General features: G+C 36.8%; 1 protein-coding gene across 1 annotated transcript in view; it reads left to right on the top strand.

The window, feature by feature from the left end:
• The first annotated feature begins 1695 nt into the window (after positions 1–1695).
• Positions 1696–12235, top strand: part of slc12a8 (solute carrier family 12 member 8) — a 30218-nt gene continuing 19678 nt past the window's right edge. The window contains exons 1-5 of the mRNA XM_084725353.1: positions 1696–1927; positions 3185–3325; positions 4010–4156; positions 6715–6906; positions 7003–7234. Of these exons, the coding sequence (XP_084581479.1) occupies positions 3191–3325; positions 4010–4156; positions 6715–6906; positions 7003–7234 (706 nt within the window). The 5' untranslated portion in view covers positions 1696–1927; positions 3185–3190. The remainder of the gene's footprint in view (positions 1928–3184; positions 3326–4009; positions 4157–6714; positions 6907–7002; positions 7235–12235) is intronic.

Raw genomic sequence — 12235 nt, 5'->3', positions numbered from 1 at the left:
ATTCACAGTATTTAGTATTTCTTTTTTCTTTTTCTTTTTTAGATTAAGAAATGTCTGAAATGTGAGGTTGCCAGAGGACAACTTGAAGTCTTTAAATGTGATGTTTTGTCCAAACGAGTCCAAAACGCAAAGATATTCATTTTTACAATGATACAAAATAGAGACAAATAGCAAATCCTCTCACAGGAGAAGGTGGATTTGAAGAATGGCTGGTGTTTTCAACTGAATAATGTCTTAAAGGGACAGTTGGCACCAAAATCAAAAATACTTATTGTCCTGTGGCCTGCAGTGTGATTTATCCATCCATGTTCTTTTTAAGAAAATAATTCTTACATGAAACTGCTCGCAACAAGGTTTGTGGATTATCTTACCTATTGAACGGGTGATGATTTCTGAAATGTGACATTGCTGTTGAGTTATTCAAATGTAATTTGTGGCACAAAATAATGCAAATTAAAGTGACATTTCAGCAGGAACTGAGAGAGGGAAACACTCTCCTTTTTTTTTTTAAATGATCTGTGTTAAATCCACAAATATATACTGTCACTTTTATATTCATGTGTGAAACATGACTAAACTTGCATAAACTTGCATTAATTCTCAGCTCTTAGCCTACTTCACACACACCTCTCCAACAGAACCTTTTCTTTCCCTCTGGGTCATGTTACCTTCTCTACAGCTCAGTCGAGTTCTGGTGTCCCACAAAGCTCCTGTCTTGGCCCGCCTCTCTTCTCTGTATACATGCTCCCTCTCTAGCAGATCATGCAAAACCATGGTGTGTTTTACCATTTTTATGATGAAAACGACACTCAATTATACATGGCATTAAAACCCACAGATCGTAGCAGCCAAGCCAATCTTAGGGCCTGCCTCTCAGATTTTAAATTTCTGGATGTCTCAAAACTTTCTTCAGTTCAGTGACGATAAATCAGAGGTCGTTTTGTTCAATCCCCCAAACTCCATAAACACTCTTGGTGCTAATCTTTGCAGCCTGTCAGACAATATTAAACAGGCTGCTAGAAATCTAGGTGTAATGTTCTATCCTAACCTGTCTTTTAATGAGTGTTGTTCAATTATGCTTTCTTTCAGCTTTATAAAATTAAACATTTTTTATAATTTACTGATCTGATCCGATTAAAAAAAAAAAAAAAAAAAAAAAAAAGGTTGTCCATACTTTTATCTATTGTCGACTTGAGTACTGCTGGCTCCCTGTTGGTTTTCAAAGTGATTTTAAATTTTTATTTTATTGCCCTGCTGGTTACTCTTAGGTAACTGACTTCCTAACTCAGACACATTAAGTCTTTAGCTTTGTTTAAGTCTCTTCTTTTGGAAATATTTGATATATTTTTTTGTTTTATTGTTTCTACTTGTTGCATTATTTAATTTGACTTGTCCGGTTGCACTTTGTACACATTGTTCAATAAAGTGCTGTATAAATAAAGCTAATTATACATTATTTTATAATGTAGGCTTTAAAAAACAGCCTCATGGCCCAAAAAAAATGTTCTACCCCAAAACCTGCAGTCTAAGCATGTTTTAGGAAAGAATTCCGCAAATAAAAAGATAAGGATATTGAGTGTGCATTTCTCAGCTCTAATCATTAGTCAACCTTGCCCACTGCAGGGCTTGCCAAAACCAACACAGGATCCTGGTGCAAAGCAGCAACACACCCTGCAAGGTAACCAGTGACAACACATCTATCTAAAGTCACCTGCTGACTGTTGGCGTTTCCATAAAACACCTTTTCAACAGCAGGAGGAGCTGAGCTGGGAGTCCTGTTCACACTGACCACAGGCATCACACAGTGGACACAATGGAATAATGAACTTCTTTGTCATTTTAATAGCTGGTTATTTATCTCAAAGGACACTATTGTTTTACTTTCCTTATTTTCCTCAGCATGGAATGATATGGGACTCTGTGAAAGGTAGGTTTAGCCAACTGTTGAGAGTTTAGCTTCATGAATGGAGGGCACGCCACGCCGAACACCACTTAAAAATCTCTCATTTTAAGTATTTGCCTTTTAAATATTAAGACCCTTTTCTGAATGCTAGCGTTAGCCTACTCACAAGCACTTATATTGATAAACACGGGAAATTAACGTTACTTTCTTAATTTCAGTAAAATTGCATTTGATAAATATAGCCGTATTGGTGTTTGCCTAGTTTAAGAGTGAATACGAGTAATTTAGAAAAGGTTTTCGAGAACTTATTTTACTTTTGCCACCTGAAAATATTAAATTGTCAAGTTTGTTAAAGAGGTTTAGCTCTGACGGTCAATCCGAGTAGAGAGAGCATCGATGTGCCTTTGAAACTACATTAATAAAGTAGCCGTATTGTTTTGTTTTGTTTTTTTTGCCTAGTTTAAGATTCAAATCAAGTAATTCAGATTGCGTTACTGAAGCTAATTTTACTTTTGCCACCATGAACCATTAAATTGATAAGTTTGTTATTAGGATTTGCTTCAACGGTCTGACAAGCGACAGCACCGAGGTGCGGTTACCCTCGTGTCTAGAAGGGACCCCCAGACCCGCGAAAGATCTCGCGAGATCGATCATTTTAACCCAAACCATGATCTTTCTTTAGTCCTAACAGCGTGTTTTTGCCCTTGGACCTACTCAGATGTTAACCACAAGGTTTTGTACTTAAAAAGCATACTAAATATGTTTGCCAAATGAAGAAACAACGCGTATAAATCTCGCGAGAGTTGCAATCTAGGGTTCGCTTCGAGACACGACCTGGTCTTGCTGAGTTTGGTCAGTGAGGAAACAGCTGCTCTTGCCCCACATAGACATAGCCTTAATGCTGACATAGTATTTTACAGTTTACTTTTTATTTTTGAAAAGGACGGGACTAAAAAGCTGATTAATAGTTAAAACTGACGTAAAACTGTTGAAAAAAAAAATCTTAGCCTATATCACTGTAAACCGCGCTTGTCTAGACTGATTTATTGTTTTAGTTGTTGGTTGTTTGACTGATTATCAGCTGTACTGTCCTGAGCACACCCTGCTGTATCCGGGTGTCCTCATGCAGCACCTGTTGTTGTTTGACCAGGATGATCAGTTTCAAGACAAACTCAGGTGACTCCCTCCTGTGTGGTCATTTATAGATGAATTGAAATGTCAACAACTTGGAGAGAACTGGGCCACATGCAGTCAGTGTAACACAACTGTTCACACCTGTAGGCTGCAATGGAAACCCTGCCAATAGGTTGGACTGTGCACACCTGTGACCCAGAGGGAGACGGGGCAGGACTGTTGGAGGAGGGAGCCCAGGACACCGACACAAACACACATGTCCACGACTTGTTTCATGAAGATGCACAGGTGGGTGCTCTGACACGCCCTGTCAAATTAAATCCATCCATTATTTATTACTTAGTGGGTTTGTAGTAGGGCAGGACAATAGGCCTTTTTTACAGCAGCCACTTTGACATGAAATAGTAGTACTAATAATATATTGGGAGTGAAATGTGTCAAAATACAATTTTAAATAATATATTGTCGTGCTGTAGATATGTCCTGGCCTACACATCATATCCTACAAGCTTAAGAAAACGGATTTGTTTGGTACAGATCTGCACAGAAATCACACATTATGATTTTAATGCGTTTTTAAATCAGTTAAAATAATTACAGTTAGATATTTTTTCACAATCAATATAGCTGCCATGAAAAAAGGCCTGTTAATCATAATAATTTCAAAATTGCAATATGATATCCAATTTGCAGAGGCTGCTGGTTTTTGATAAAGGAAAGTATTATAATAAAATAACATATATCAAATAATATCTAGCACCCTTTTTCAGTTTTAAGGGAATCAAAGCAAACAACCTTTTTTTTTAATATCTGAAAGTCATAACTATAACTGTGCTGCAGGGGTCATATGCTTTTGTCTTTGTGCTTTTTTAAATTTACAGTAACATTTCCGGTGTTTCAGAATTAATATGACAATGACTTCTGGCATCTTTAAACCAGCCTGTATTTTAGCTGTTGTGTTTCTTCTGTCAGGGCTTCCAGCAGTCCAGCCAGCCGTGGTGGAGGATCAAACTGTTTGTGTGGGAGCCGGTGCTCTTCGGTACCTGGGATGGAGTTTTCACCACCTGCATGATCAACATCTTCGGTGTGGTGCTGTTCCTACGTACCGGCTACCTGGTGGTTAGTATACATTCATGTTATATGACCAAAACGTGCATAAAAAAGCACACATTTGCTTCCCCATGTCTAATAGTGGGGGTTCAGCTCAGACGCATACGGTTTTGACTTGACTTTTGAAAAAATGTGAGGCAGGGGAGTAAAGTGGGGGGGGTGACGCCCCCTTACTCCACCGTGCCTCCATTAGAAATATATTGAAAGTTAATACAGTTAACAGCATAAAAAATGCATAATTCAGCCTTTAAAAACTTGCTGCGTCTCCAAAGTTGCAATGCAAATGTTCAACATGAGAAAAAAGTTTTTATCAGTAACCAGAAAGCGTGAACTCAGTTCAGTGGAGTCAAGTCCATATTTCTCACTGGTTTCGCACAAGTATGTGTATGCCAGTCTTACAGCAACACACACGTTGTTAAGACGGTGTTCGGCCCCACCGTCTCATTTCTACCTGTAGTCTTTAAGAAGACAACAAGAAGCGTTTAAAGATTATCCTCAGATGTTCTTCAGTGTACAGTGTATTGCTGGTATATAGTGGATGAATGAATATATGAGGGCTGATGACTTGGTGGATCTCTTATCTTGTTTCCTCTTTAGATCGTAATTTCTCAATCATTTCCTCACCGTCACTCTCAATACGGTCTTGCCTCTCTGCTGTGTCAGATAAACGTGAGTGAATGACTTGGTTGCCTTTCCTCAGTAATTCAAGAACATACCACAAGAGGTCATCAAGCCTGCCGTGACGCTGCTTCATCCTGATCGAGGCCCCGACTTGTTTTTCTCTCACAGAGGGAAGTCCTGCCTCCAGAAGGCTGAGGTGTAGTGGCCTTCACCCCTATCATGTAGAGAGATTCAACACACTTTAAGGTCACTTTTATCCAAGCCTCATGCCGGCATTAGATAGTTTAGTTTATTTATTTTTTAAAAGGACCATGTGCAGTGACATTGATCATTTACTTGAGATGAAACATGGCTGCACCAAATTTAGCGAGATGCCAATTTCCATCTGTAGTCCTACACATCACAAGCAGACACAATAAATAAAATTTAAGTACAGAATACAGTAAATGCATGCAGTCATAGTTTGTAGATAAGATGACAAACAGTGTAAACTTATTTAAAATATGAGTTAAAGTGATGGGGCAGTGTGCATCGCTTGCAGACTGATGCTTTACATATGGGTTTCTAAATCAGTTCTTGGTTGATTTGATTATAGTACTCAGCCAATGGGGAGGAAAACAAAGGATGTTTATTTTCACTTCTACACTATACAACAGTGTCAGTAAATGGCTGTGTGTGCTTTACACGCCTCTGTTTAGCTCTGATTAAGCTTTTTTATTTTTAGCTGTAAGCATCATTAAGTATGTGTCATCATGTCAGTTGATCCCAAACACTTTAATGTGCATGTGTCATCGCAGCTACAAAGACCCTGTGATCTTAATTGCTGGTACATCCGTTTGAGATAAACTTGGCAGCTAAAACATAGATTGTCATGTGGGAGATGGGGCTTCCTCTTCAGGGTGAGAAGCTTCCTTATTAGTTATTGTGCAAAATTAATGACTGTATGTTTTTCCTGGTTTAGTCAATGGGCCTGATTTCACCAGAGGGTCTTCCAAACATGTCACCATTTCATAAAGCAATGCAAGAAAGTAAAAAAAAAAAAAAGGAAAGGATATCAGTGAAAATATTCTCCTCATTTCCCAGGTTCAAGCACAGTAATCAACAGTTTGAACACAAGAACATATAAAGTAAAACTAATAGGTTGATCATTAGTTCTTTAAGATGTGAATTACTCATCAGGATGTTGCAATGCTGCTATTGCAAGAATTAATGCAAATTCTTCCAACCCCCATGAATTTTTCACGGCCTTGCAGTTTTGTCCAATCACTGCCACAAATGTGACCAATCATCATAACTTCTGTTGAGTTCCACCAATCATAGCAGACCTCTGTGCAAACACCATACATGTACATCTCAATGAACCAACTCAATGTTTTATTTACTTTTTTTTTTCTTTTCATTTTTTATTTTGCCAAAAGTACTGAAAAATGCACAAAGTTTGTTGTTGTTATTGATATTTATCGATGCTCTGTGCACTTTTATAATGTTTTGCACGCTGGTTTGACTGAGTTTCAGCTTCAAAAAGATTTTGCTTCTTGTGGGATACCCCCCAGGTGTACTTTTTCATTTTCAAATAAAGCAGATTTTGTCAGAAATGAATGATACTAATGAATTATACTAAAAAAAATAAATACTTTTTTATTGCAGTTTTCACCTGCTCCCTAAAAACATAACAATACATCGCAATTTGTTAAAAAGGTGCCATGAAAACAGACATTTTAGGCCCAAATAATCAAAAAAAAAAAGAAAAAAAAAAAAGAGATAGTGAGATAAACAAAAGAAATAAGTGTGAAGAAAAGCAACGTATTCAGTTAATTACATACAAAGTATTAAGTACAAACTGCACAATATTTTAGAGTATATTACAGCTGTAGATTATTTACATGCTGTAGAAGTCATGTGTGCACAGGTGACTCAGTATTTTGTGTCATTTTGTCATTTTCCAGGGGAACACAGGCGTGCTGCTCGGGATTCTCCTGGTCTCCTTGGTCGTGCTGGTTGCTCTGGTGACGGTGATGTCGGGGATCGGAGTGTGCGAACACTGTGGTGTCGGGGGTGGAGGGATCTACTCCATGATCTCCACCGTCCTGGGTGGCAGGGTGGGAGGCACTGTGGGCCTCCTTTATGTGTTTGGACAGGTGAGTAACTTACTTAAAGTTAGACTTGAGTGACTCACTTTCTGTTTTTTTCTAATGCAACCTTTACATTTTCCTGTGGCGTCTCCCACCCTGCAGTGTGTAGCTGGGGCCATGTACATCACAGGTTTCTCTGAGTCGGTGGCGGAGGTGCTGGGTCTGCAGAGCCAGTGGGCGGTGCGCTGCATGTCGGTGGCGGTGCTGCTGGCGCTGCTCGGAATCAACCTGGCGGGCGTCAAGTGGATCGTCCGACTCCAGCTGCTGCTGCTGGCTGTGCTGGCCGTCTCCACGCTAGACTTTGTCATCGGCACCTTCACGCACCTCGACCCAGGTAGGGCTGGGGGGGGTGGGGGTCATGAAGGGCAAATATAGGAGGGTTAAATCAATACTAATGTTTTGTGCTAATATTCAGTGTCTTCAAAGACTCTGTTTGGGTCTGTTCAAGACATAATAATCCCCAAATTATTCAGTTTATTTGTCCCAGAATTGGAAGTTATTTAGGAAACACTCTTTTTCAGAAGCACCTTTTTCAGTGGAAAAATATGTGAAGTTGCCTCAAGAATCAATGAGATGAGTAGCTATTTTTATGCCAATAAAATATGTCAAATATGTCATGCCAATGGAAATATAACAATACTATCCATGATCAGTGGAAAAATGTCACAAAAAGTGGAACAGACTTTTGTAACAGCAGATATTTTAACTTGTTGAATACAGATTAAAAAGTTGACTGATGGAACGCGGCGCTCATTAATGTTTTTAGTTCCTCCTGTGCTTTTCCTGCCGTAACAAGTCAGAATGGCTGCTGTAGAAAAGGGAAATGAACTGGATTGTTTTGGGCAGAATATAGTGAAGTGCTCTGAAGTCAGCAAGGCTCTTAGTGTTCAGGTGAGCAAAATGTAGTCAAAAAGTAAAGATGAGAATAGCACAAGATGGACAGTTTTTTGACAGGGCAGAGAAGAAATGTAACAAAATCCAAAATATGGAAAATATGGAGTTTTTAGTTAAAGCTACTGTAAGGAACTTTTATATTTTGTTGATTTTGGAGCCCCCTGTGGACAAAATTGGTTGTCTCCTCTCCCAAAATCATAAAATATAAGTTATAAATTAATATAAATATAAATATAAATATAAATTAATATAAATATAAATTTAATATAAATTATCTGAATAAAAAAGTCTTCCTTTGTTTTAACTGGCTAATGTGGAAAATGCAAACAGAGAAAAGCTTAAGTCTAACTGATATGCAGGCCTTAAGAATAGTTACAGAGAAACAGCTGTTCTTCTCGCTGACGGTCTTGTTTACTTATGCAGGTCATATAGAGGCACCTGTATTAAACTGAGACTGTTTCATAACCAGTTAAAACATCCTTGATTAATGTAGTGTGAGAGCTTTGTGTGCTTTGTGGGGATCAGCTCTGAATGTCTGGACAATCTGAATGTTTGCATACTTCTTATTTCTATTTTCTTGCTATGCTTATATTTTCTGTTTCTAATGGGAGTAACTGCAATGTAACCAAATCAAGTATTACTGATTCTGAAACTTTGCACATCAGTTGAATTATCTGAAACGTGCAAAAGTGTAGGTCATATTCAAGTCAAGATAATTATTTTTTAGTATAATTCAGCTTGATTGCTTTTGTTTCATTTCATTTTGTTTACATATAAATAAAGTTGTGTGAGATTTACTTTGGCTTCCAAAGAGAAACAGACGTCAGTTTGTGACCCACTGAAATGTTAAATGTCTGTTCAGACCAGTAGGTGTAGCTGTAGTATCATTTATTATTGTCAGGATTAGTCTCTACAGTTCACTTTTTCTTGAGACTGGTGTGAGTAACAACCTTTCTGATACATATTTTATCCTTTTGTCGCGTCTGTTTGACCCTTAACCTTGTTTTATTCTCTCGTGAGAACTTTCTTTGCCCTCATTGGCTGGTTTTCTTGGAAACTTCTGTAAATTGCTGTTTTTTTCTTCTTGTGTGGCTTAAACAAAGTCTGGGACTGGCAGTGTGTTTACTGAGAAGATTTTTTTTTTCTTTTTTTTTTTTTTTCTTTTGTAGTGAGGAAATGTTGCCTTTTTTGAGTAGATTGTATTCTTTTGCTGCCCTTCAGGAAGTCCTTCCCCACATTTCCTGTTCTCACTGATTATCAACGTCCTGCTCAGTGGGAAGACAAAAGTGTTCCAGAAATCAAGCCAGTCTGCATATGAATGGGACTTTATAACTGGGTTGCACCAACAAAGATTAATTTCATCTAAGATAAGTTATATTCAGAGTTTAGCAAGAAAAAGGACTTAAACTGAGTGAATCCAGATATAAAATTAAGCAGAGCTGCGCTACACAATTAAAGGCTAATCTCCATTTAGTAATTCCAGGTTTACTGATTTAAATAGAGTTTAATCAAAAACTGAGAGACTTACGTCCTAAATTTAAAAAGAAAATAAATAAATGCATTCAAGTGCTGTCAAAACCTAATAAGTATAAAGGAGGGGGGACCATTAACTTTTGGCTGCTGTGCGTCTCTTAACAAAATGTTGTACTGTTTGCTAGCTAAAAAGATTTTTTTTTTTTTTTTTAATAAAAGATTGCATTGTTTTTTAGTTAACTAAAAACATAACAATGTCGCATTATGTTCTAGCCAGCTACAAAATTAGCAAAACGTTGCAGTGTTTGCTTCCTATCTAAAAAAAGGCAGCCAAATTTTACATTGGTAGCCAGCTAAAAAAATTAAAACAAACATACAAAAAATGCTACATTGCTTGCTAAGAAAGAAGAGACACGTTATAAATCTAAGATGAGTTTTCTTTGTTTTGTTTTGAAACTTTTTTTTTCTCACTGCGTCTCAAAATATTTTAAAAATTAAACTTCCTCAAGAACAGAATTAAATTTAATCCAAGTTTGGAATAAAAACTAAACTAAAAGAGTTTAAAGAGAAGTTTAAATCTCTCTTAATTTCAAGCTAGTTTAAAAGTAGCAGCGACTAGTGTTTGAAAGATAAAGCTTTCTAAAAAAAAATTTATATATATGTGTGTGTATATATATATATATATATATATATATATATATATATATATGTATATATATATATATATATATATATGTATATATATATGTATATATATATATATGTATATATATATATATGTATATATATATATATATATATATATATATATATATATGTATATATATATATATATATATATATATATATACATATATATATATATATATATATATATATATATATATATATTCTTCCACTCCTCCCAACCTCTTCATGGTCCAGTAGGCAGTTTACAAGTCTAAGAGTAGTAGGAGAACCAGTTGTAATGACTTCTCCAGGTTTTTCCAATTAGGAGCTGCTGTGTGTGTGTGTGTGTGTGTGTGTGTGTGTGTGTGTGTGTGTGTGTGTGTGTGTGTGTGTGTGTGTGTGTGTGTTGTGGTGACCTCATGGCTGGCAGAGGACCAGCAGGTCCACTAGCTGGTTTAAACAGCCCAGAGTGGCGTGCGCTCAACGCCGAGGCACATCCTGAAGGAAAAGGAGCCGCTGCCAAAACCATGTGGTCATGATTTGATAACACGTCTTTCACCGCGTACACTTGGTGTCACTGTGGCAGGTTTCAGACACCGAGGTACATCACTGATAATAAGTACGTGATGAACTGAAAACTGGAAGGATATACTGGCTCGTTGTCGACATTTTTGGCAAATATTGGGGACTTGTCAATATTCATGATATGAAACAGTGACACTTAGAGCTGAATAAGTTGATAAATCTATTAGAATTAAGAGATAAATGATGTCAGGTGTTTTTTCAAAAAAGATTCTGTCATTATGGCTTGAATATCTTTTGGCGTTGGTGTTGATCAGACAAAATAAGATGTTTGATGTTTTGAAGAAACTGTAACAAGAATTTTCTCACTATGTTTTACATTTTATCGACCAAACCAAACAGAAAATAATCATCAGATTAATCAATAATGAAAATAATTGTTGGTTGCAGTTAATTTTGTATTTATTGCAAAGCTAAATATACTAGAATAAGCATGTATTGCTATTTTTATTTGTGTTATCATCTTATGTGTCAATAATTAGATTTGCCTGATTTGATGGTGTTACAGTGACAGAGGTATTTAAAGAGCGTAGAATGAATCACTGGGGTTTGGGGTAAAAATAAACAATAGACAAGACAAGATTATTATAAAGAGCAAATTTTTATATTTGCATTGGCCTCTAAATGAATGCTGTACTTTCACCGTATTTTCACTGCTTCACCTTGCCATCAGACTGCTTTTTGTGACAGGAAACCACTGATATGGAAGCCAAAATTCGCTCTCTTGCTCAACCAGAGTTGTTTGACAAAAACAGGACTTCTGCCTCTCAGAACATGAGAGTTGCTGGTCTACCGCTGCCTTTGTGTGTGTTATTGTGTGACTTCAGTGAATCAAAAAATAACCTTTTAAAACACAGAAGCCACACAATAACACAAACAAACTCACCAGTGAAGGCAGCAGTAGACCAGCAACTTCTTGTTCTGTAAGATAAAATGACTGATTTCACCAGTGGAGTCTGGTTGAGCGTCAGACAGCGATATTTGGCTAAAGTGGTGAAAATATGAGTTATAAAATATTCTAAATGTAGCTTACACTTTAACTGATATTGATTTTAATTGGTAGCATGTTGACCAGCATCTACTGTAGATAATATATTGACTGTGGTTCTTCATACAACCTCCAAATCTAATTGTGATTATTTTGACTGATATTGCAATTGCGATATGATTTGGAATATTAGAGATAATGATCATTTTTACACTATTATTCTTATTGTGATTGAAAGACATGTTTTTTTTGTCTGTTTGTTTTTTTGCAGGAATTTCTGCCAAATGATGTATTTTTTAAGTCTGTAGAATCTGATTTGTAGGACAGGACATCTTTGCATCATGACATTCATTGATTTAAAACTTTTTTGACATATTTTTCCTTTAACAAATATTGCACCTGCTGCAATTTTAAAATTGCAGAAAGCCATATAGCAGAATTTTGATTAATTGTGCAGCCCTAATTTCTAGATCTATTGATTAATACGTTTTTAATTAGCCAAGTCGATATGTCGCTGGCAGGAATTTAACAATGTGATGCTGACATCTCTGTGTTGGTATCATGACTAGAAGGATTTAGTGGTATTATTATACGACCTCTCACCTGTAGACTGACGTGGCTTCCTCATTTACTCGGCCACAAGGGTCTGTTAAGTGACTGATTATGACAAGTGCTTCCTGCTGTTCTGCGACAAGTGGAGTTAGAATTGAAAAACTGCCTGGTTGCAAA

This window comes from Lutjanus erythropterus, chromosome 8 (genome assembly GCF_056507025.1).
Source record: "Lutjanus erythropterus isolate fLutEry1 chromosome 8, fLutEry1.hap2, whole genome shotgun sequence".
Classification (NCBI taxonomy): domain Eukaryota; kingdom Metazoa; phylum Chordata; class Actinopteri; order Lutjaniformes; family Lutjanidae; genus Lutjanus; species Lutjanus erythropterus.
The sequence above is the reverse complement of the archived record's forward strand: the minus strand, read 5'-3'. Positions and strand labels throughout refer to the sequence as shown.